We start from the raw sequence: 26,118 nt of genomic DNA on the forward strand, positions 1-26,118 counted from the left end.
GAATTCCCTTTGTTTATTTTAAACACAATAATATTGGTCTTATACTTTTTTGTTCTGTTGATTTTATCAATAAAAGTTTAAATATTAAAAACATAAATTGTTAGCCCTAAGCTGATAATAAAAGTATAAAAAAATTTAGTTGGCCCTCAAATTTTTAGTGTGCTGTAGTCAACAGGAATAAATTCATATTTTCGGCAAATGAACTACAGAACTGTAATTTCTGAACTCGATACCTTCTATGCTTTTCATGAAGTCTTTTCATATACAAACAGAAACTAATCGCTGAATCGTTCTGATCACACTTTTTCTACCGCTTTTGCTAAAATTTGAAAAGCGGATGTCAAGAGCTGAACATTTTAGTAGTTTCTTTTTTTAATTTTTTTTTTAATTAATTTACTTACTGCCCTTAACTTTTGCCTTTTATTTTTTTGCAAATAAAATATCCATACATTTTCAACTTTTTTTTAATCAACTTTATTAGAAAAATATTGCTCCTCTACACACTTTAACAACTCGTTTTTTGAAATTTTTTTATTTTAATTTGTTTGTGTCATACCATATCATACTTCTCATATATCTAAATATACATACTTTCCATCTTTAAAGAGCATATTCTCGCTATATCGTTTATTAATCACTTTACATATGAGCTATTTTTTGCTCTAATTTATTGTTAAGGTACATATCGCTCTAAAAGAAATTTTCGTAATAGTTTTAATTTTTTTAACATCTATTATGGTATATTATTAAAATAGGTAAGTAATTTAGTTTCATAGGCATTTTGTTTGTCTTTTTTGTATTTTTTACTCGCTAAGAACTTTTGTAAAGGAATTAGGTACATTGAAAATGGTTTTTTAAGTTTTCTTATTAAAAAAAAATTTAACAAATTGCCGTTTGTGTTAAAATTTTGTCAACAGCCTTAATAATATTTTACCCATTTTAGGTTGCATTTTTGTAAGATTTGATATCAGTAGAAGCCCAGCACATAAGCATATATGCGTGTACGTCTGTATGTATGTGCATGAGTTGTTGGAAATTTATGTACATATGTAGGCCTGTATGCGAAGTTGAGCTGTAATTCATCGATATATTTAAAGGCGCATTTTAATAAAAAAGTTTATATATTAAATCGATAGCAAGAAAACTGTTCAAACTTAAATAATCTAGATTAGAGTTATTCACATTGCGGCCCATAGTTCTTTTCCATGTAGCTGCAATTTTTATGCTTAGTTTGTAAATGAAAAGAAAATTAACTCTGATTCATAAACTATTTTTGCAGATTGAATAATAATAGAATTGATACTATGGAGTGAAAAATGGCACGTTTCTCATGCTCAAAATGTCCACAAAACAAGACGTCCGACAATTATTTGTATATCAAAAAATCCATCCTACTTTCAGACAATAATTGTGAATATACAGTTTAGTTGCGAGTTTCGGCACGGTACTCATCAGGCAGAGAAATTGTAACGCTTACTTTGAAAACAGAAAAATTTAGAAATTTTTTCCCCCTTTAAATCTTTTGTATGCCATTTTTAAGGTAACAGAGTATTTTTTTTAGCAAACAATGTTTTTTTTCTAATTCCTACAGTGTTCTAACCCATTAACCACCTCATATTTAAAAGGATTACGATAATTGAACCTACCATACATTTCAAAAAATCCTTCGATATTCTGTTAATATCGGTCTTGAAAAAAACCATAAGCATTAATTGCTTATTTCCTCAAACCCGAGTTAAATTATAAGCGTCTCCGCCAAACTCTACACAGTTAAATACAAATACTTATTGTGCTCATAATTTTAAAGAGTTAAGCTTTCAATTCTATATATAATATATTCCTGTTGAATATTGTAATATTCACTTGAGTTTGTCTCGGAAATGCCGTTCCGAAGTAAGTTAATTTTGAAAAAAAAAAATCTTTGTATATACCTATTATATATCGCTCTCCAGCCATAAGTCAAAAAATTTAAAATTCGAGAAGACTTGCTTTAAAGTTTGACAATGTCTTCCTAATAGAAGTAATTACACTTTTTCTTCTAAAACATCGCTATGAATTTTTTATACAACATAAAAAGAGCTACTGGTTATTTCTGCATACTTATCAAAAGCATTTTTTTTGTTGCGTTACAACGTTCTTTCAGAAAATGAGCGATATGCGTTTATTGACTTTGTGCTGATTTTTGTTTAAAAGGTTCTGATTGTGTTTTTTTGTATACATATACCAAGTACAAGTTAATATTTGAACGCCTAGTCAGGCCCGACGAGAGGGGGGAGGATCGGGGACTGTTTACGCCGGGCCCGGAGTTTTCAGAGCGGCCCGGACTCCAGAGTAATTCGAATTAGATGAATTATACATAATTGGAAAGGGCCCGCATTTGCAATTTTCCCCCGGGACCCGGATATGCTCTCTACGGCCCTCCGTCTAGTTGAACACCTGCAAAACTTGGCGCGATTTTCACATAACTTCTAAAAAATGTGATATGAATAATTTCTCTTTTGTATGAGGCAAAGAGATGATTTTCATTTTTTTCAAGCCTACTTTAAAAACAAAAAAATTCAAGTGCTTTAACTGTACCTGAAATAATTTTATTATTAAAAAAAGTGCGTGTACCGTAGTACACATAACAGAAGTGAAACTTTCAAGGCAGACAAAGAAAGAGGGAGATACCCGAGAGAGAATGAGAGATAGAGGGAGAGAGAGAATATATATCTAAATAAATTCACAACATTTGCAGAGAATACAAATCAAAATTTACAAAAAACGGAGAAGGGTCAACCGGTGTAGGTAAACGCCGGACACAAATCGTGGCAACAACGCGCACTGCTCCGAGCGTTTATCACCCGCAAAAAAATTGGGACCAAAAAACGCCCCAAACAGTAGGCACCAAGGCTTGGCTGAAATCTTCTTCAATTTTTTGTGTGGCGTGTTGTTGTTCGTCTGGTGTTGACAATTTTACGGCGCTTCCGAGTGTCAGATAAACTTTATGAGAAGCTTTTTAATGACATAACTGGGTTCAGATATTTGCCTTTGCTTGCTGAGATTCAAGTGCTATTAGAAAAACTTTCTAACATTGTATATCCACCTTTGGGCATTGAATTCGGAACCAAACGAATGGTCGTCAGGTACAAATGCACTCTTCAACGTGAAAGATGCAATAGTGTGCAATAAAATATCGAATTTAATTTATTTTCTGAAACTTGGTAGTATTGATTTAAAATTAGTATACAGGGACGTAATAATTGACAGTTACAGTTAATTGAAGTATATTATTATCAAGATGGTTTTTGATGAAAATTATTATTCCTGAGTTGCGTGCGTTGTCTAGCACAGAATAAAATAAATAATATTAAGTAAAAAAAGCTTCTTGGTGCAACTGTGTTTGTCAAATGTCTAGCGATACTGATTTTGCGATATAGGTTTGTAAGGTATGTGCAAATGTTCATTTGTGTATTTGTTTCTACATATATATTTGCATTTTAAATTTTGTAAATTTTTTTATATACATACATTATTTTTCAGAGCTGAAGGCGTTAAATCTGGATGTATACTTTGGCATGCTGCTCAATATGAGTTGTACATAGGTATATTTAAGGCCTGTTTTTAAATATATGAAGCTTGAGTTACTATGGCGGATAAACTATTTTGTGTAATCTATTACAGAGTTGTATTTACATATAGTAGTATTCGATATACATCTTGTATATAGTAAATTTAGTGAATATTTTTATAAAATTACAAATACATACACATTTTTCAAAAAATAAGTCACATAAAACTAATTAGATGAGATTTCCCTAAACTCTGTGTTTAATAAAAGATTTTCAACTGCGTATAAATACACCCACGTTTTAACAGATTCGATTTTATTTATTAAAAACAAAAATAAAATTTCCTAATGACTTTACTTAAGTACATACATGCTTGTACATATGTTAATTAGGGTGACCGCGTGGAAAAACGACTGCATTGGCACGCCTTCTAAAAGGCAGTATTGACGATTTGAAATACCAGGGTTCAAACTGGCAAAGTATACCTATTGTAAGGCATCCATCCAGAGGGTAGATGCTCATAGTTAGTAGTAGGTAAATGAGGACGACTTAATGCAACAGGGCGTGTCACCACTCACAGTTCCGACACTTTCAGAGAGTCATAACTTGGGCATCAAAAGTGATATCACGATAAATTCACATCTGTACTTACAGGCAGTACCATGCTTCCTTGCTTAAGCCTCTCTCTATGTGCCGCATCATAGAACTGAGTGCCATGGGAGCACTGTGCATATTTTTTTAAAACGAAAATCGCGATATTTAACTGGAGAATTAGGATTGATTACATACGTATTTTATATCGGAAAATAAAATAACCCTAGCGGAACTTCTTTTAATTAACCCACAAAGTAGTTTTTCCAGTCAGTACTACGATTTTAGGAGCGCGCCAATGTAATTCACGATACTTTTTCGTACGCCTGGCCACATTAGCGTAGATATATGTATATAATTGTTTCTAGCTTTTGTAACGGTAATTGTAAAACTTATGTTTTTATAGCATAGTTCGCTCATAGCTCATTCTTTCTTTTCTTTAACTACATTAGTAACTATTAAGTATGGCTTTTTTAAGAAAACTATTCAACAAATATTAAATTAGCGGTGCAAACAGAATTACAGCACGATGCAATTTAAATTAGAGCAATCGCTCGCTTGCTGAGTTAAATAATAGTAATAGCTACTCAAACGCAAGCGGGACTTATCGCAGAGTTGCTTTCGAAATACCACATTCTGTGTTGAAAACCAATGCTTGGGATGGAGTTAGTTACATACATACTCACATAATTGGCGTTTACGCCCTTTTTGAGTGTTTGACCGAGCTCCTCCTCCTAATTGTACAGTGCGTCTTGTTGCTGTTCCACAAATAAAGAGGCAAACAGTTTTCAGCCGACTCCGAACGGCAGATATTTTTTAGGAGGAGCTTTTTTGCATGGCAAAAATACATTCGGAGGTTTGCCATTGCTTGCCGAGAGGCGACCGCTTTTAGAAAAAACTTTTTCTTCATTTTGGTGTTTCACGGAGATTCGAACCTACGTCTCTACGAATTCCGAATGGTAGTCACGAACCAAGCCATTCGGCTCCGGCGGCCGCCCAATAGAAGGAAGAAAAAGAGGCTGAGCAAAAAAGAGAGAGTGAATTCGAGGAAAATTTTTGATGAAGCTATGACCCACCCAAGGCGAATTTATTACAGGTGACAGCAAACACATATAAGTAAAACCCTACATGTATTTGTTGTTGCGTTTGGTGCAAGCATCATGTCAAAATCAGCAAGCAAATGTAAACATACGAATGTAAACATACCAATACATACAAACAAAGCATATCATTTTGACGTAAGCCATACCTACGGCGAAAAATTCAGCTGGGTGAATGCTGTCACCTTATTAAATCCACCTTGGACCCACCACAGACTGTGAAGCTAAGAAGAAGAGTTTGGTAGCATCACTGTGTGTGTGAGGGCACACATTTTTGTGTTTTTTGTGTAATTTCTTCTCGTTCCTGCATTTTGTTCGCATTTTCGCATTTCTCTCACGGAATTGCACCAGTGTGATGCCATGCCTTTCTGATGGGTGTAATCTTGTATTCTATCATTCTGGTGTGTTATTCAATAAAATTTTCGCCGAAATAAAATTGACCAATCGGTTGCTCAGTTTATAGAGAGTTATGTTAAGCAAGCTAACAAATGGTGGAACGCTAAATCGATCCGTCCCTAGGGCCTATCATCATACTTATTATTATTATTTATTTTGTAAACCTAACGAAAGCGCCTAAGCGCATAGAAACGAAGCGCTGCCGTAGCTAGCTTCACAATTTCATCTGTTGTTTGACAATTGGCATTTGATCGTTGGACAGAAGGTTTAAATTTAAAATATCAAAAAGTTTCCAGGAAGAAAAAGTAGGCAATTTTTGTAGTCAAAATCCTGTGGGATTGAATAGAAACGGTACATAGGCGTTAGGTAAATTTTAGACAAATAATTGATGCATTCAAATTTATTTTATTTGAATCGAAGGAACTTGCAGCGCTTTTTTTTTCAATTGATTAATAATTTTGTCTTTTCGCTCCATTTCGGAATTTTCAGTTTTTTGCTTAAATTGTAATTGTATATAATGGAATTGCTATAAATCAGGTGGTGCGAAAGATCATTGCCAAACTAACCGATATAAATCTAAAAGGTGGTTCACAGCAAGACGCATTTGCCGAACTGCCAACTTACAATTCACCAAAGTAATGAAAGGTGTGTCAACAAATATTAGGTTAGCGGTGAGTGCCCCCTTTAGGTATGTACATGCCCCTGCGTCATAGTCATGAACACATTGAACAAGCCAGACACAAATTGTCAAATGGTTTGTACCCTTAGGGTCAGTTTTTTAGTGCAGATTTACTGTGATTTCAGGCTAAGCTGTTTAATTGGTGAATTTTGCAGAGCTAACATAAGTCAAGTTTAAAAATTCACTACTGTCAAACTAGCACTAAAAAACCGCACTTTATTCTCATGTAGATAATTATTTTGACGGCGGAACGGCAACTCCGCGATTGGTAAAATAAGTTGCTGTGTCTAGATTACAGTTAAGATGCAGTTATTCATGCAGTGATCATACGTAATACAAATGCATGTCACTGACCAATCACAATCGACAAAGCGTTTAGATAAGGTAGATAAACATGAATCGGCGAGGAAACAAAATGGTAACTCTCAGTGAATGTGGCAGACAGCTGTTAAGATGCCGTTATTGTAGAGTTCATCTTTCTTTATCGTTTTTAATAACTTTTCAGTTTTGCTTACAAAAATTCGGAAGTTTTACTCTAACTTCTTAGTTCTCATCTACAATTATGTGACAGCAAAGTAAACTTGATTATCCCTATCGATTCAATCGCGTAATCTTGTATCTATTCTATTATTCTTGTGTATTTATACTATCAAACAAAAAACCATGTGCATTTAAATTCCGTTTACACTATAACAAAAAATTTTAACAGGGATATAATTTCGTCGAACATCGCCCGCGTTAACGGTCTATATCACTATTAATCATTCAAGCCTACTTAGACTGGTGGACTGTCTTCGTGATGCTTTGTTGTCCAAATACCGTGCATCATTTGTGGCGGCAGGTTCGAGTTGGGGACTGCCAGTTTTGGAATACTGGTAAAAATAGGATGGTTGGGCGTTGGACCCGTCGTAAAGGCCTTATTATCGATACCATCCACTTGTGTTGCGATCGCTCTATTGCTGCCGCCAAGTGTTGTCTTTTGTTTGCTTATCGTACGAGGACTAGATATAAGAGCGGTTAAAACACCACCAACAATTGCAAGTGACGCGAATGCTGTCTGCGGCACCATCATACCAAAAATAACGGTAGCACCGATAAATGGCGCTCCTAATAGCCAGAAACGTGCCCAGCATATGGCTGAGAAGGCAGTGATCTTCTTCTTTTCATCGCTTACAAGCTCAACGGTGCAGGTGGTGAGAATAGAAAGTGTAGTGGAGATGGCCACTTTAGAGATCATAGCCGAGAGCATGAGCAAAGCCACGCGCGCATCAAAGGGTACTAAATGGGTAAAAAGAACGATATTAGAAGATAAAGATACGGCATAATAAACTAGCTTTTCAAGTATTTAACTTACAGTTCTCTGGCACAAGCCATCCCAGATACGCAATTAGACCGGCAATCACATTAAACAGTCCCGTCCAAAACCATTTGTGCGTAGTCTTCAGTATCAGGAAGAGGCCGATAAAAGTTCCGGTTATCTCACTCAAACCCGCTACAACCGTATTCACCTCCAGATGCTCGCGACTGAATGAGCGTATGTTCAGCAACATGCCGTAGTAAACTACTATATAGATGGACCAGGCCAGATGGACACAAATCAAATTACGCACTACATTATCACCCTTCCATATTGCCCACCAGCCTGGTGGTGATGGTGCATCCATGGCGGTTTGCGCTTGAAATTGTAGCTGTTGGTCGATGTCATGTGGAAGACCATAACGTGTGCCATTCGCCTCAACGCATTGCAAAAGAATATTTTTCGCTTCCAGAACCCGTCCACGCTGTATCATCCAACGCGGTGAATCTGGAATCCAACTGCAAATAATAAAATAGTGAAGTTTATTTATTGGCATTAGAAACGAGTCTTGATAGCACAACTCACCGCCATAAGTATATGAGTATCACAGTTGGCCAGGAGATGGCCATGTATATGTGAGACCAGCTCGAGAAGAAGCTCGCAACGCCGGGTAAAAGAATAACACCTATTGACCAAAATTGTTCGAATAGTGTCGAAACACAAGTCTTATAGACACCTCCTGTTATATCAGCCACTAAAGCAGAAAAGTGAAAGTGTAAATGAGTCTTATGAACCATGCAGCCTTTGTAGCCTATTTATTACTTACTTATTACACCTCCAGCCGTATACATTTGAGCACAACAGACCGCCGACAAACAGCGAAAGAAGACATGTAATTCATATGAGGCCACAAGCCCGGTGAGATTACCACAGAAAATTTGCGTCACCATACCGAAGAGCATCACATTTCGTGGACTGAAACTGTGGGCGGAGCGAAAGATTAGTTGAAAATACTTTCTCAGAGAAAATCACATTTACTGCTCTGAGAAGCAAAAGAATATATATAAGATAATGGAAATATGCAGAGATAGACAGATAGCTAAAAAATTGGGTGCAGAAGAACGACAAGACACTGCGACTTAAAATCCCTTTTGTATCCCTATTTGTACTTCTATAATATTTTCCTAACCTTGCTTGGCTAATACACCTTCAGGCTCCCAAGCGATTGCTAATAGATCTTGGTAAACGAATTCCTAACCGTTAGGGTCAGGGAGGTGAAGTACCAATCTCTGTCTAGCCAAACACGAATGAATTTATATATCAGTGGAATTAATATTCTCAATTCCATTATTGTGCAACCACTTTGGCGCATCCTACGCTATGTGAGCACAGCATGGCATTGTAACCAAGATTAAAAACTATTGGATATGTTTGAGTCATTTTCTAGTAGTGTTAAGTAGTTTATTTTTAAGAATATGCGGTTATATTCCGCCTTCTGTTACACAATTAGCCAAACTCAAAACATCCTTGGCAAACCCTGTAAGGTGGAGAGGTATAGCGGAAAGAAGAAGAAAAACCAGCTACTCTCATGCTACAAAAAACACAGATAATGGTACTGGTCTGTAGGTGGAGCTCTGTGCTTAATACTCAATAGATAATGAGCGCAGTTCGCAAAATTTTGACCACAGCCGGAGTCGCAAGTGCTGATTTAAGTCAACAAGTAGTAAACAACTAGAAAGTAGCACAAAGGGGTTACGCTACCATATTTGAAATAAACGCCTCTCGAGCACAATGAATATGCTAGCGCTCACCTACAGGAAAGCCACCAAAAGTTAGGGTCAAATAAAAACAATAACGTTTCGATGACTCGGTTCGGATAAATCCCATATAGATACCAAGCTTTCAGGACGAATTGGCATTAATACAAAAAATTTAAAGCTCTAAAGCAGCAATTAGTTAGGGAACAAGGACACTGTAATATACTACATATATAAACAAGTAAATAAATAAATAAACTAAAAGTCAGACCAGCTTGTAAGAGAGCGTACTTGCGTAACACTCTCAATGGCCTGGGAGAAGTTGAGCAAATCGCCCGCTTACGCGATTTTGGCCGAGTTTAATAAAGCGCGCCAGTCGTTTCTTTCTCGTGCTAACCGGCGCCAGTTGGACCCACCAAGTGATGTCAAGTCCTTCTCCACCTGATCTTTCCAACGCAAAGAAGGCCTACTTCTTCCTCTGCTACTACCAGCTGGTACCGCATCGAATACTTTTAGAGCCGGAGCGTTTGTATCCATTCGGACGACATGCCCCAGACAACGCTGGATTTTTATTCGTCGCAAAGCTCATAAAGCGCAAAGCTCGTTCCATCGCCTGCGATATTCGCCGTTGCCAATGAGCAAAGGTCCAAAAATCTTACGCAGAATCTTTCTCTCAAACATTCCAAGCGGCGCTTCATCGGATGTTGTCATCGTCCACGCTTCTGCGCCATACGTTAGGACGGGCATGATGAGAGCCTTGTAGAGTGTTAGTTTTGTTCGACGAGAGAGGACTTTACTGCTCAGTTGCCTACTTAGTCTAAGGTAGCACTTGTTGGCAAGAGAGAATCTACGTTGGATTTCCAGGCTGACATTGTTATCGGTGTTAATGCTGGTTCCTAAATAAACGAAGTCTTTTTCAACCTCGAAATCATAACTGTCAACAGTGGCGTGGGTGCCGATACGCGAGTGCGCCGTCTGTTTGTTTGAAGAGGTACTTCGTTTTGTCCTCTTTCACCACCAGACCCATTCGCTTTGCCTCTTTATCTAGTTTGGAGAAGGCAGAACTAACAGCGCGGTTGTTAAGGCCGATGATATCAATATCATCGGCATACGCCAACAATTGTACGCTCTTATAAAATATTACGTACGATGCTCTCCAACATCTGGCTAAAGAAGTCACACGACAGCGAGTCACCCTGTCTGAAACCTCGTTTGGTATCAAACGGCTCGGATCTCTTCCCAATTCTGACGGCGCTGCTGGTGTTGAGCAACGTCATCTTGCAAAGCCATATTAGTTTTGTGGGGATACCAAATTCAGACATCGCGTACAGATAACTCCTTTTCGTACTGTCGAATGCAGCTTTAAAGATTTGGCGTATTGTAAATAATTGGTCGATGGTAGACTTTCCAGGTCTAAAGCCACACTGATAAGGTCGAATCAGTTGGTTGATGGTGGGCTTCAGCCTTTCACACAATACGCTCACTAGAACCTTATACGCGATATTTAGAAAACTAATCCCGCGGTAATTGGCACAGATTGCAGGATAACCCTTTTTATGGATTGGGCAGAGCACACTTAAATTCTAATCGGCAGGCATGATTTCATCCGACCATATTTTGCATAGAAGCTGATGCATGCACCTTACCAGCTCCTCACCGCCATGTTTGAATAGCTCAGCCGACAGTCCGTCGGCGTCCACGGCATTGTTGTTCTTTACCCGCGTTATCGCTATTCTTACCTCGCACACTTAAATTCTAATCGGCAGCCATGATTTCATCCGACCATATTTTGCATAGAAGCTGATGCATGCACCTTACCAGCTCCTCGCTGCCATGTTTGAATAGCTCAGCCGACAGTCCGTCGGCGTCCACGGCTTTGCTGTTCTTTACCCGCGTTATCGCTATTCTTACCTCGTCATGAACGGGTAGCGGAACGTCAATGCCGTCGTCAGCGATTGGTGTATCGGGATCTTAACATTCTCTGTGACATGCGCAGCTGTCATTATTTAATAGGTTCGAGAAGTGTTCCCTCCATAATTTAAGAATGCCCTGTAGAATTTTTGGGCTTTGTTCCTATTGGCCAGCATCTCCACCTCCTCGCACTCACGTATTTCGGCCTTTCATTTCTTCTGTCGGATAATACGTCTATCTTCCTTTCTTAGCTCTCTGTAGGGATCCTACATGCCTCGCGTTGCGCCCGATCGCAACGTGGCCCTGCGTCAGCATGACATTCCGCGTCGTACCAACTGCTTTTTCGGCGGTACGTAGAGATCGAGAAATGTTGCTCCATTGTTCATGCATGCCGGTTTGTTGGGCAATACTCTCCGAGAGCAGGAGTGAGAGTCGAGAGGGGAATCTTTTAGCTGTTAGATTTTCGATGATGAGCACTCTTTGGGTAGGTAGATGTACGTTTTTTGCTGCATAGAGGCGTGTGCGCAGTTTGGCTGCAACGAGGTAATGATCCGAGTCGATGTTGGTTTCGCGTTTTTCGATCAGGAGACAGCCAGGTAGCTTGGTGTAACTTCTTATGCTGGAATCTGGTGCTGCAGTCAACCATGTTTTGGGCCCCGGCGAAGCCGATCAGCCTCTGTCCGTTCCTGGATGTTTCGTTGTACAGGCTGAATTTTCCGTCTGTGGGACCACAAATTCCCTCTTTACCCATCCATTGAAGTCGCCAAGCACGATTTTTATGTCGTGGCGGGGACAGCGCTCGTAGGAATATTCTAAGCGCTCGTAGAAAGAATTGGTCGCATCGTCCTTCTCTTAAGTCGGGGCGTGGGCACAAATCAACGAGATGTTAAAAAAATCGGGCTTTGACGCGAATTATTGCGAGACGCACGTCCACCGGCGTGAACGACAGTAGATGGCGACGAAGTCTCTCTCCCACAACAAATCCGACACCGAATTTGCCCTCCTTTACATAGCAGCTGTAGTAGACGTCGCAAGATTCTATGTTTTTCTTGCCTTGCCCCGTCCATCGTATTTCTTGAATGGCAGTGATGTCAGCCTTTACTCTCACGAGGACATCAACCAGCCAGACAGAGGGACCGGACATTCCAGGTGCATGCCCTCAAATAATATTCCTTATTTCGTTTGCAGGAGACGTCATCAGTAAAGGATGTTCTTATCTGTGGCTTATTTAATTTTTCTTGGAGGGAATTTTTAAGTGGCAGGTCCCAAACCGAGCGGACAACCACTATGCTAGAATGCGTCGCTTTCTCACGTTAGCTCACTTCCAAACGGGTGTTCGGAAGCTACCCAGAGGATACTTGGGCTAGTCCCGGAAGTTATGAGCTGCTTGAACCATATGCAGAAGAATCGTCCTGGCCACTCCCAAGTGAATGGCGATCAGTAACCTTCCCCACTTGCGTGGACTTCTACACATGGAACCATGGATCCACCATAGCAAATTTGCTGTATTACATACGAAAATCGCATGGTGAAAATGTTTTTAGAGGTTTGACCAAGATCATACCGTTAACCGGCTCTCAGCGAATTTGAGAGAATCAGCTGGTTGACTGATATATGAGAGGTCATGACAGTGGTTTGCTTACAACAGACGTCGACACAATCTATGTTTATATTGCTTCGTTGCCCTCTAACCACCGACTGATTGGACGAGTGTGTGAATACTTGTGTGTGTGGAGAATTCTGCTGCCGAGTTTCTGGCTAGACTCTAACAACCAAAGTTACTCTCACAATTCTGTTTTTTCCCATAGCTGGTGGCCAAAAGTGGTGATCTATTATCCCTGAAATTGTCGCAAGATCTACTCACACTAAGTAGTGGGGAACTATCTGAGAGTATACGGATCAACTTCGGTTCTCCCACAAGGATTTTTGCATAAGCTGCAATGACGGAAAAGAACCAGAAACTTTAAAGTATCGACTCTGTGATTTCTCTTCATTATGTATTGTATTAGCCAACATTTTTAAAGGACTTTGGGCGTAAAAAAATAGTGCAGTGGCAGATTACTCCACGGAATGATTAAAGCGAGGTAGGATGATAGATCCCCGTGGGATCACGAAATCTAAACATCATTTGAGCCACCTAAATTGGTGTGTGGGTTACATTCAAACAGCCAAGTGAACTTTCGGTTCCATCTATTAGTTCTTTCACTATGTATATCGCCTTTATCTGTTTTTATGTCCTCCTGAAATTATTTATTGAATTTACATCGTAGCCTATACATACGCTCTAGATCTAGACGCCTGCAAATAGGTCAAGTAAAATATCAAATAACGTAAAGGAAACTTATTTACTCAGATTACTTACTACTTGAGCAGGTGATTCGCCAGTATGCCACCGGTAAGGACGCCAAACAAGTGGAAGAATTGCGTTACTGATACCAGGATGTCACGCGAGCACACCAAATCGTATTGCGTAACTACCGATTGATATTCAGCCCTATGCTCGAACTGCTGGCATGGGATGATGTTCGTACTGCGCGAAGTCGGTTGCTCCCATACTCGCGGTTCCAGTTCGGGCCGTTCGTAGCGATAGTAAAGATGCGCATGCTCTTGTGCATCCTGGTATACGTTACAAAAGTCTATACTAAATTCCTGGTCATCAGCCTCCTCCTTCTGCGGATGCGACACCTTTATCCAGAGAGTATCATTTCGAGCACCCACTGTATTCGGTGGTTTGCAAAAGAATTCACCATGTCGAGGTGCGGGCGCTGTGAAAATTATGCAGGCCATAAACCATGATGATGGGATCTTACAAAGAAAGATTAGTAATACGGCGCGCAATTGCCAGTGACCCCATTCCCCGGTAATGCGTCCAACGGCATCGACTTTGGTCTTCATTTTTGAGCTTTGTTGCGGTCGCTCGCCTTCGATGCTTGAGAAGAAGTCTTTTGGATATAAGTTATATTGGTGGGTGTGCGTAGACGTTTGTGAGTAATGATAATTGCTGTATAGTGTGGCTGTGGTGGGTGTAGAATAGTTGTTGTTGTTAGTCTCACTATAGCTATCGCTGTCCGTGCTGCGACCGTTATCGTCAAGATCTATTATACTCTCCTCTGTTTGTCCGCTACCATCAAGCGTTGTCGATGTGGTGGTAGTTATCGTCACCGTATTGCCATCAAATAGCTGCAAAGATGTTATCGAACTGCGACGTCGACATTCACTTGCCGGTGTGCCGTAGATGCTCGGTCCAGATGACGTTGGCGACGCTGAGGGTGCAAGTGTTTCGTGATAATGTTTATTTGCTGACTTTTGCTCGTTGGAGATGGGGGTAATGGTAAGTGAATTGTAGGCGTTGTAAATGTGATTGGGGATATGGGTGTGTCTTTGGTGGATCGGTGAACTTGAGGTGGTGTCGACGGCTGTGTAATTGTGTTGGTGTGCTTTCGCTGATATGTGCTTAGGTACGGTATTATTGCTGTTGCTACTGTTACTGTTATTATTATTCGTTTCCGACTGTTTATTGTTATCTTTGTTACCGGCGTCAGGTAACAATGGCGATTCGGCCTGGCAAAGAAAATAGAAAATGTTTGTAATTTAAATTGGATTTAAAATGAAGATGGAAATAAATATGCAAAAACTGGTTTTATTCGCTTTGCTTGCTTTTTCCTAATGCCTAAAGGAGAAATAAAGCATGTCTTTTTAGGACAACAAACTTCAGAGATGAGGTGTAAAATTCAGTTGTAAAGCAAACAAATATTCTGCAAGAACGTATAATTTTATTATTTGTTTAATTTAAAAAGTTTCTTAACCGATGCCGATATATGGCTTGAAACTTGAATATCTCTTGCAATATATTTATAATGCATCAGATATGGCAACATTACAGCGGACATTCACATTTATTCGATAAACTGATTTATTTATAGAAATACAAATACAAATATATGTATAATTGACGCGTACACCCTTTCTGGGAGTTTGGCCGAGCTCCTCCTCCTATTTATGGCGTGCGTCTTGATGTTGTTCCCCAAATGGAGGGACCTACAGTTTCGAGCCGACTCCGAACGGTAGATATGTTTTATGAGGAGTTTTTGCACGGCATAAATGCACTCGGAGGTTTGCCATTGCCTGCCCAGGGGCGCAGGGGGGTAGAATACACGATTTCTTCATTTTGGTGTTTTTCCGAGGTAGTCACGAACGTACCCATTCGGCTACGGCGGCCGCCTCGACAAATACAAATAATTATAGTATATGTAAAACATAGAGAAGAGACACTAGTAACTAAGACTGTTGGCATTATTTAATAAATAGTAATTGAGTTCTAAATTGTTCTCAAATATTTGTACAATAATTTTTATACATTTTTTCTTTTAATTTGCATTTGATATTAAAGTGTAAATACACCTTTTCTACATTCCTCAAAACAGTCTACTAGACTCCGTGTTTTTTTATTATTATATTTATTAACCATAATTAAATTTATAACTAATATTAAAGACTAACTGCTGTTTCGGTTATTTGTATCGGCTTATTAATATTCTTATATTGACTGGCAGCTAAAGTATTTCAACAATATATAAGTTAATAAGTGTGTTTAGCGATTTATTGATGGAGTTACAGAGAAAACAGAGACTATAGAGATTAATCGATTAACTGCAAAATAAATTTTATCTTTCACAATGCGTTCAAATTATTCTGAAACCGTGAATATTTTGGAGATTGGTCTATAAATGACAATATTGTTCTTATTACCATTTTTGAGTACTAGATTAATAGTTGTTACTTTCCAGGCATCTATGAACTCTCTCTGGACAAGGATTTGTTGAACATTAATAAATGTGGATAGACGATTGCAGAACAGAATTTAAAACATATGAAGATAGCTTGTCTACATCAGCTTTTGTGATTGCCTTGAGTTGAAAACATTAATGCTAACGAACCCAGATTGACTGAGGAATTTATGTTCAAGTAACACTCATGGAGTCTACGCAGAAGCATATGCGGACGACATTGCCTGTTTGGTATTAGGCCCTTCGGCATTGTCCTCTTCGCCAGAAGGAGGAAGCTTGATGGACTCGTTTTGCCTAAGTTAAAGGAGTCACAATCCAGCTATCCAAGGAAATGAAATATCTTGGAGTAATTCTCGAAGGTAAACTCCTCTGGAAATCAGACGTTGAAATAAAGACATTCAAAGCACTGACAGACTTCTGGCGGTGCGAGGGCGTTTTTGGAAAAACGTAGGGTCTTTCTCTTAGCAAGGTCCTATGGATCTACACGACTATGATAAGACAGGCCTATCACCCATGCATCCGTGGTCTGGATGAGTAGACTCCTTCTCGTGGGAGTCAGGAGGACCTTATCGAGACTACAACGTACTGTGGCCATCTGTTGCGGCGGACCTTTCCGACTACTTCAGGCCCGGCATTAGATTATCTAATTAGTCCAATACCTCTTCATGTTTTCATCCAAGGAGAGGCCTTGAAGGCCATCTGCAGGCTGAAACACAATGGTTATTGGTGCGACCCCATGCCCTCCATTGGACAACAGAGTAGATATGGACTTCGATCCAACCATCCTCACCATGCCCCTTGACTCCATGCCATCCAGAGTCGTACTTGACAAGAGATACAGTGTGGGGCTGTCAGAGGCTTAAACTCAGAAAATTAGCTCGGCAAACACTGTTTTCGCACTTTAACGGATCGCTCTAGGACCGAGCACGGTCCTTCAAGAAGCGATGAACTTTGTTGTGGAAAGCAGGTGGAGAGACAAATCTATATGTGTCTGCCAAGCTGCGCTCATGGCCTTAGACAGCCTCAAAACCACTTCAAGGGCAGCTGAGTACTGTAAGTCCGGGCTGAACTATGTCGGTAGACATAATAGAGTGATGCTAATATGGGTCCCGGGACACGTGGGTATCGCGGGTAAAGAGATCTCTGATTCTTTAGCTAGAGTGCGCTCTAAGGCCAACTTCCTTGACTCGGAGTCCGTTCTGCCACTCACTTCTGCAGTCATCAAACCCACGATTAGCACACAAGCGAGCTTGGCAGGCTGAGAGAGGCTGCAGATGGACAATACTGATGTTACTTGTCACGTCCGACCACCTTGACTCCTTGGCACCACAAGATCTACTCAGACTTCTTCGGAGGTCGAGTGGATTTAAAGAAAATTAAAAAGGGAATCCGAGTGCAGTACAATGGACTTAATTGTGTCTGAGTGCTGTACTTGCTAGTCTGCCTCGACAAAAAAAAAGAAACACTCATGAATCAAGTCCGAGTCTACTTAAAAATTTGAGTTCTAGTTGACATTGCGTCAAGGTTACAATCTAGGAGATAGGACTCTTCTCGACTTCTGGTGTGCCTCAGGAAAAAAATACTGGACCCATATTTTTTATAATTTTGGTTAACGACAACAACAATTGGTTAAAACAACTACAATGTTTTAATAATACACTGTTTTTTTGTATGCTGATGATTTAAATATAAAATAAAACATGTCAACATTTATTTGTAATAAATTTGTTTTAAAATAAAACATGTAAAAATTTAAATTCTTCCAGGATTCATTATTTTTTTCAAGATACGGCTCTTAACAATTGTATGTCATTGTCCACAATGAACAAGTCTACAGGTAATATCTGCGCTACAGCAGCAGAAAAAAATTGCAATATTTTTAACGCATGTTCTGTCGTGTAAGATTGTACATCTGCTTACTTGACATATGTCAAAGATAAAGTAAAAAAGGTACCATCTAGGAATTATTCACTACGGTCATCTAAGCGTCACTTTTGAAAGAACTTTAATACTTGGTGATTTTAAATCTTCCATCTGATGACGTTGTTTGGTGTAAAAAAGATAAGTTAAATTTAAATATAAACAAGTGTTTTTATGAATCTTATTCTAAATCTCGTTCTCTTATTGATTTATTTAATCATTAATGCCTAACAAAACTTAGAATACACATTTTGGAGATTAATTCAAAACTAAAATAGAAGATTAAAAAATATAGTCAAATTAGATTATCAATATAAAAAACCATTAAATTGCTGAAAACATATACAATTTAAAATTGAATTTTTGCTGTGGGGAAAGCTGCGGCGCTAGCCTACACAAGAACAAGAAAGAACTCAATAAATAATATATACGTGGACAGTCAAGCAGCAATAAAAGCAATAAACTCATATTGTATTAAGTCCAAAAATGTTCAACGGAGCAGGCAGGCCATAGAAAGGCTTGGCGCAAACAGTAGGCTGCATATCTATTGGGTACCTGGTCACAAAGGCATTATGGGGAACGAAATAGTAAATGAGATAGCAAAAAGTGCTGTTGGACTACCATTTGATCAGGAGAACGACATACCAAAACCGCTAAATGCAATATACAATGAAATGGACGACTTCATGAAAAAACTAATAGAAGCTAGGTGGACTAATCTGATCACATGCAAAATAGCAAAAGTTATGTGTAGAACTAACGACAAAAAACTGATTCAAATCGTACTTACGCTCTCGCGAAAAGACTGCAAGACTATCATAGATCATACAGGTCATAATCTATTGGTTGCACATGCGTACAAGATAGGGATTGCTAACACGGACAAATGCAGGAAATGCAGAGAGGATGTTGAGGAAACTTTAGAATTCCTTCTGTGCGTTTGTCCGGCATCATTAAAAACGCATTTAAAATGCCTGGGAGCCCCATTGTTTGAGGGTCTTCAGGATGTCTCAAAAGCGGATCTCCCAGCTCTTTTCTACTTGCATTTGAAATACTTGTTTGGCCTCAGAAAGGCCCAAATCCAAAAGGTTGAGAGATATTTAAATTCATACAACGTTCTAACGAGTCGCGCATTATAATGTCTTACTAAAGCTAGAGCGAAAATTGCCAAGAACAAGGAACTTTAAACTGTATTCTTCCGAACCTAGGCGAACAGTTTCACTATTTACGAGATCAAAGATAAATGATACTACCTGAAGAGTGCCTCTGTCTCTTATTGGGAAAATAATTATCAATCGATAGCGAGATTCGTATGATGGTTTCGGGTCTGAGAAATGGAGTGAATGCTGTGCGAAACGCACAAACATTGTTTGAACCCGCTCCACTCCATTTATATGGACTTCACGATAAGGTCTCCAAATAAAAGCAGCATACTGGAATTTGGACCAAACAAACGCAGAGTATAATATCTTAAGAGTATATGGGTCAGTGGAGTATAGTGAGTGATGTCTTACAAAAGCGAGCATAGCAAGAGAATTGGAAACGGCATAGTTTAAGTGCGTGATAAAATTGTGCCTTGCATCAAAGGGGCTTTCTTTAATCACATCTGAAGAAGCAAGATATGTATTATTAATATGATAAAAGGTATTAAGGGAATTTTGAAGCTTAGAAAATGTGATTTTATAACATTTTTCAATATTAAGAAATATTCGATTCATAGGGCATAAATTATTCTGCTCAGACTGGAGGGCGACTGAATCACTAGAATTTCTTATTTCAGCATAATCTTTTAGATTATCAGAATTATCACCATCAAATTAGCAACGGAAAACACGAACAGATATCATTAATAAACAAAATTAATAACAAAGGCAGTAAAATACTACTCGTGTGGGAGATTTTATAAAAGGCTTTAGCGAAGTCCGTGTACATCGCGTCAATTTGGTATCCACTCTGAAAGCCTGCGTGGCTAGGACTAATCAGACGTTTCACGCTAAAATATACTTAGAATGTGTCTTTGACAACACATTCAAAAAGATTACAGACAGTAGATAATTTAGAAATTGGTCTGTAACTCGCAATATCGCCTTATTGCCGCTTTTGTAAATTGGAGTGACTGAAGTAAGCTTCCCATCATGGATAAATATTCCTTCAGCCAAAAATTTATTAAAAATTAGCGTCATTCGTGTCCGCAAATTATCCGTTTCATTGAAGCGCTTTTTGGTGAACCACATGTTTTGTTCTTTGGTCTGACGTTAACACAAACAAAGCGGATGGTTTCCCAACTCGTGAACACGCAACGTAGCTGCCCATGTGAAATTTATCCCGACAACACTAAGCGATTGGCCTTGCGACTTGTTAATTGTCATTGCGAACGCAAGGCGAACCGGAAATTGCAATCGTTTGAAGTCAAATGGAAGATCAGTCGGAATCATTGGTATTCGAGGAATACATACATTTTCACCTGTGTACTTTCCGTTAATAATGGTTGCCTCAATCAAATTCGGCATAAGACTTGTCACCGCAAGTCGAGTACCGTTGCAAAGTCGCGGTGGATTCAAATTACGCAATATCATAATAACTGAACCAACTTTGAGTTGCAAGTTAGGTGGTGGAAATTTTGGTAACTCCAGAGAGTCCAAAAACTCCATTGGATAATTTACTACATCATCGGGATTTGTTATGGAATCAACGGATTTGTATGCCACCAAATCGCCATCGAATTTTTTATTGAATGGTGAAATTCAGTGCCTGTACATCATTATTATTTGCGGAGAGAGTTGCTCGTTGACTTAACCGAGCATAATTCTGATAATTCTCACTAATGTTTGGGAAAACATTTTCAATAAGAGTCAATTGAGAGTCTACAAATCGGAAAAAGTCGTTGGTAAGAGTAATTAATCTAGCTGTCGCATCAACTGGGAGAGAGTTGCTCGTTGACTTAACCGAGCATAATTCTGATAATTCTCACTAATGTTTGGGAAAACATTTTCAATAAGAGTCAATTGAGAGTCTACAAATCGGAAAAAGTCGTTGGTAAGAGTAATTAATCTAGCTGTCGCATCAACTGGGACTTTCCCATTTCCAATAGCTAACAATTGTTTGGAAAATTGTGCAGCACTTTGATCATTTTGAAGTTGAACTCTCATATTAGTGGCTAGCGATAATGGTTTTACGTTATTTCTCAAAGGTGATCCTTCAGGCAAGCATTCAATTCATCTGCATTCAACAATTTTCCCATTGCACTGGATCGGGAAATATTGCATGTCAGAGTATCAATTGTGTTTAAATTGAGTGGCAACTTAAGCGCAGAATGTGCAGTACGACCGCCATCTAGAAGAGTCGCCGTAATTCCAGATGATGCTAACGTCATATCTTGACCGAATAGTGGCCAAAATCAATGAAATGACAAATGTTTTCCCTGTTCCTCCAGGTGCGTCTAGGAAGAATAGACCACCAGTATTATTGTCCACCGCTTGCATTAATGTTTCGTATACTTGTTTTTGCTGTTCATTCAGCAACGGCACATTATTTCGAACGAAATCCTGCAATGTATCAACATTATATTGCAGCTCTCGATTTAATTCTTGGTCGAATGCATCGTGCATCGATCGATTTGGTGCAATCATTCCTACTTCAACCAGTCGCTTGTTTGCAATAGTTAAGCATTGATCCTCAATCGGAATCAACCCTTCATTGTAGATTTCATGGGTTATTTGCATGTCGGGATTCATTCGTTCAAATGCACGATCCACATAATTTACACAGTTCAACTTACCACCTTAAGGACAAATGCCTGCTGTTGAAGTTGAATAAAAATTTGCACAGTACGAGTGATAGATTAGATGGTTTCCAATTGAACTGTTAGGAAACGAGTAACTTTAACCTCAATTTCACAGTGAACACAATACCTGTTTTAAGTTAGCGTTTGAAAGAACGTTCGCATAATAAATGTCATATGAAATTAACTGAGCTGAATACATGCTATAAACCTCACGGAGCCCGAGACCTCTCCAACGAATGCAAAACCGCGGATATCGGTTCGTGCGTTCTGGAGTTATAGAGTCAGGATGGAAAATTCGACTTATTTTTATATTATGTTGTAGATATATACATATACTATATACATATATAAGTGGCGCGTACACCCTTTTTGCGTGTTTGGCCGAGCTCCCCCTCCTATTTGTGGCGTGCGTGTTGATGTTGTTTCACAAATAGAGAGACCTACAGTTTCAAGCCGACTCCGAACGGCAGATATTTTTTATGAGAGGTTTTTCATGGCAGAAATACACTCGGAGGTTTGCCATTGCCTGCGCAGGGGCGACCGCTATTAGAATGAACTTTACCTTCATTTTGGTGTTTCACCGAGATTCGAATCTACTGAATCTCTGAATTCCGAATGGTAGTCACGCACCGGCCATTCTATATTATTATTAATTAGTATAATTAAAAATAAAATACAATTTTATAAGATGATATCTGCTTTGTTCATTTAGAAATACATAAAAGGCAGTCGAGGAATCGAAAACGTGCTTTAGAGTAGATGAAAAAAAATACATGAATAACATCAATCGTTTATTTTAATTTGCCATTTGCGGGGGCTATTCTAAGGTCACATTAGGGTTCAGATGAAAAAATCTTTGGAAAAATGTTGCCTGGTTCATGGTACCAGAAAGCCAATTAAATTTCCTTGATCGGTACTACCCGTCACATTAAGTAAAACTTGATTATTTCACTATGGTGAAGGTATCAGATACGAGGTTTAAGGGTTTCCTCGTTTTTTGTTTTAAACTAACTTGCTCTACTTTTATATACACCTATGTATGTTAACAAATTTTTGTATACAATTTTGCCATGCTGACCGATAAAGTCTTTCTTTTAGAGCAAAAAACCATAGAAAAATATTTAAAGGTGTTTTTGTAGCCATGTAATGACTCACCCTATGCAATGTAAACTGCCTCATATAACGTACTTGTAGATCTCTTAAATTTTCAGTTAAACAAACTTTGCATTCCTGCTTTTCTTTTATTATGTAATTGGATAAAAAGTTTGTTTTTCGAAATTTTTTCTGAGAACCTAAACTTTGCGTGCTTACTGGAATATCAGGTGCGTGATACGCCAATTCATTAATGTTAAATTTATATAAACACAACAACAACAACAGCAACAACAAAAAACCTAGGACGTGCATGTGAAATTCTTGAATATTACGAGACCTATTTTAGGCGCTTGCGCACGTAAAAGCTGCACATATTTCACACAGAAATTCTAAAGGAGAACTACTTACGTGCATACATACATTTCTATTTATGTACAGTAGAAACTCGATTGTTGCATGCAATGAAAACGGGGCTCGGTGCAAGTTTCGAGGTTGTCGCAAGTACTAAAGTTTTGTTTTCCATACACATTAATAGTTTGTTTATTTACAGCAATCCAAGGATATTTATTTGTATTATATTAAATAAATACACTTTGAAGCTATAAATCTCAGGTGAAATTAAAGAAAAATTCACTTGTTCAGTCTGGGTACTTGCTTCGTTTAAGTAAGCTATTCTTTGCTCTGCCCAATCCAAGCATATACATATAGTATAATGAATGCTGATATTGCCACCCCGATGTAATTTTATTCGTATTTATCATCACGACGTTAGTTGCTTCACCGACAGTTTCGCCGTCTTCACTCATTTAAAGCTGTGGGTTCCGAACGAAGTTAAACGATTTCAGATTGGGATATTTGTCCTACTCCCGAAGTACATATAAGTAGCAATGAATTGAATATTTGGATGCTTCATAAATTATTTGTAGTCGTAACTCCGAAAGAGGAGAGAAATTGTCACAATCACAGACGCTTTTTCAAACAGTGATGATGTGTGAAACGATGCCTGACTGGAAGTTGCAGTAAGAGCATCTCATGCACTAGCTTAAAAGCATATTTAATTTTTCAGGTCGATATTTCGATCATCGATAGTTTCTCCAAGAGCAATAATGTGGCTTAAACTGGATTTTTGTAGTTTGAGGATAGTTCGTATACCCTTGCAAACGTGTAAACTACTTATCTTTGAGGAAATTGTAAGAGCAGCGAATGAAAGATGGCGTAATCGCCCGACAACTATGGTCGACTCTCAATGCTAAACGCACGGAACTTCTACTAAGATGAGATAAACACAGTCTTAGCACACTGATTTCAGTTATAAAGGGGGGCATTGCTTAATCGGTAGGCACGCCTAGAGAATGGGTGTGCAAACGCATGACTTCTGCAGAAGTTGTCTAGACGAGGTAGAGGAAAAGATAATCTTGCACCTTCTGTGCCAGTGTCCTGCTCTATTCAGACGCAGATTTACCATTATAGGCAGACAACCCTTTAATGAATTAGAAGATCTCAGCATCATGCGGCATCTCAATGGGCTATGAGCCTGAGCGTGCCCCACAATAGACAACCGCTTCAACCTAACCTAATCTAGTAAGCCTTATAATGTTTTGAGCCATGGGCTGTATTAGAGCCGTTCATTTTGGAGGAAAGCACATTACCTATAGTTAGTCGTCGTAGCTCTTGAATTCGCCTTCTTTGGGATGGCATCAATAATAAAAAGCGCTTTTTCCGGAAGATTTTGGGTACGAAGGAACTCTTTTGCCTGTTTATTTGAGCAACGTTTGATTAAAACATGATTCTTTGCTTTGACAAAAAATTAACATACCTCTGGAACAAATGTTCTGTGAAACCAATGCGCTGTTTATTTTGAGCGCGCCTCGCGTAAGAGCATCCAAAATAAGACTGTCTCGCCGGCATTGTATATCTGCTTCTTTGTCAAACTTAAATCCATAATTGTTTTGTTAAATTTGTCCAAAAAAATGGGTTGATGGAGTCACTTTTATCTGATAATATTTCTCTGCAAATTTTTAGCCGACGTATTCCATGATTCTCTTTAAAGTTTGCAAAAAATTTCGAAACTCAGACATTTTAAGAGTTTTTCTTTTACCTTAACTGGATTCAGATTACTTAACAAACTTATTTATGGACTGCCCTTTTTTAATACGTGGTATTGCTGCTCTATGCACGTGAAAGTTTTTTCCTAATACATTAATGGAAATTTCCGCATATACAATAATTTGTTCAGAATGTCAGCTTTTTCTTTTATTTTAAGCAGCGTAAATTTTCTTTTTGTCATTATGAGAGCCCATCATGTAAAAGTTAATGAAAACCTGGCATTTCGTCAGAAATCCAATTACATGGTACTTCCTCTAAATTTATTCAGCTGATTAATTGAAAAAATGTATTATAATTACTAGAAATACATACATCGACCGCTCCCCGAGCTTTATTCTCAAAAATACAATGTAAAAAGAGCAAAAAAGAAGGACAAAACAAAAAATGACGCAAGTATCAAGCTAAAAATCTCCTAATGTCGCAAGTACTGTGTACGCAATGAAACAAAATTTTGTCACAAGAATCGAGTTTATACTGTATTTATATGCAGTAAATGTGCACATGTAAAAGTGATAAAGAGATATTGCGTTTGTTCGTTTTTATTACGGCAACTTGAAAACTTATTCTACAATACAAATTTGCTCTTCATATGACTTTCGAAAAATACTTGGAAATATCTTTTCTTGAAAATTTCCAATGCAAAGATTTGCAAGAATGAACGTCTTAGATAGCAGCAACTGAGACGGCAGCAGTACTGAAAACTCTACTGGACATAAGATGTTTGTAAACTGACTTATAATAACTTATAAAACTGGTTTGGCACGTTTTTGTGGTTGTAAATTATACGTACCACCTGGCACTGCAGAGGATTGAGTTAACGAAGGCGTGTGAGCACATGACAAGGCTATCAATGACTTAAACCTTGATAAAATTGTACAGTGCAAAGAGAGAAACAAATAAAGCAAATATTTTAGAGAGTTGTTTATTTACTCATTTATTTATTATTGTTTAAATTTTTAACTTGATGACTCAGGAAGTTGTGGCTAATGTTGATAAGAGCCCATTTTTGGTATAACTACTTTTCTTGGTTTTGTATATATGTTACCGTGCGAAATGTCCGAAATTGGAGAATGTCGACTTTCACCGGTGAATGTCAACAGATACCAAATACGTCGATGAAAGATCGAATATTTCATCACATTGT

General features: G+C 38.5%; 1 protein-coding gene across 1 annotated transcript in view; it reads right to left on the reverse strand.

Annotated features, from left to right (window-relative positions):
• Window positions 1-427: 427 nt before the first annotated feature.
• LOC128871787 (solute carrier family 22 member 3) overlaps window positions 428-26,118 on the reverse strand; it is a 97,429-nt gene continuing 71,738 nt past the window's right edge. Inside the window, exons 2-6 of the mRNA XM_054113858.1 lie at window positions 13,645-14,843; window positions 8,441-8,595; window positions 8,200-8,368; window positions 7,672-8,132; window positions 428-7,595 (exon numbers count right to left, since the gene is read on the reverse strand). Of these exons, the coding sequence (XP_053969833.1) occupies window positions 7,093-7,595; window positions 7,672-8,132; window positions 8,200-8,368; window positions 8,441-8,595; window positions 13,645-14,843 (2,487 nt within the window). The 3' untranslated portion in view covers window positions 428-7,092. The remainder of the gene's footprint in view (window positions 7,596-7,671; window positions 8,133-8,199; window positions 8,369-8,440; window positions 8,596-13,644; window positions 14,844-26,118) is intronic.

The sequence above is a fragment of the Anastrepha ludens genome, chromosome 2, assembly GCF_028408465.1.
Source record: "Anastrepha ludens isolate Willacy chromosome 2, idAnaLude1.1, whole genome shotgun sequence".
Lineage (NCBI taxonomy): Eukaryota > Metazoa > Arthropoda > Insecta > Diptera > Tephritidae > Anastrepha > Anastrepha ludens.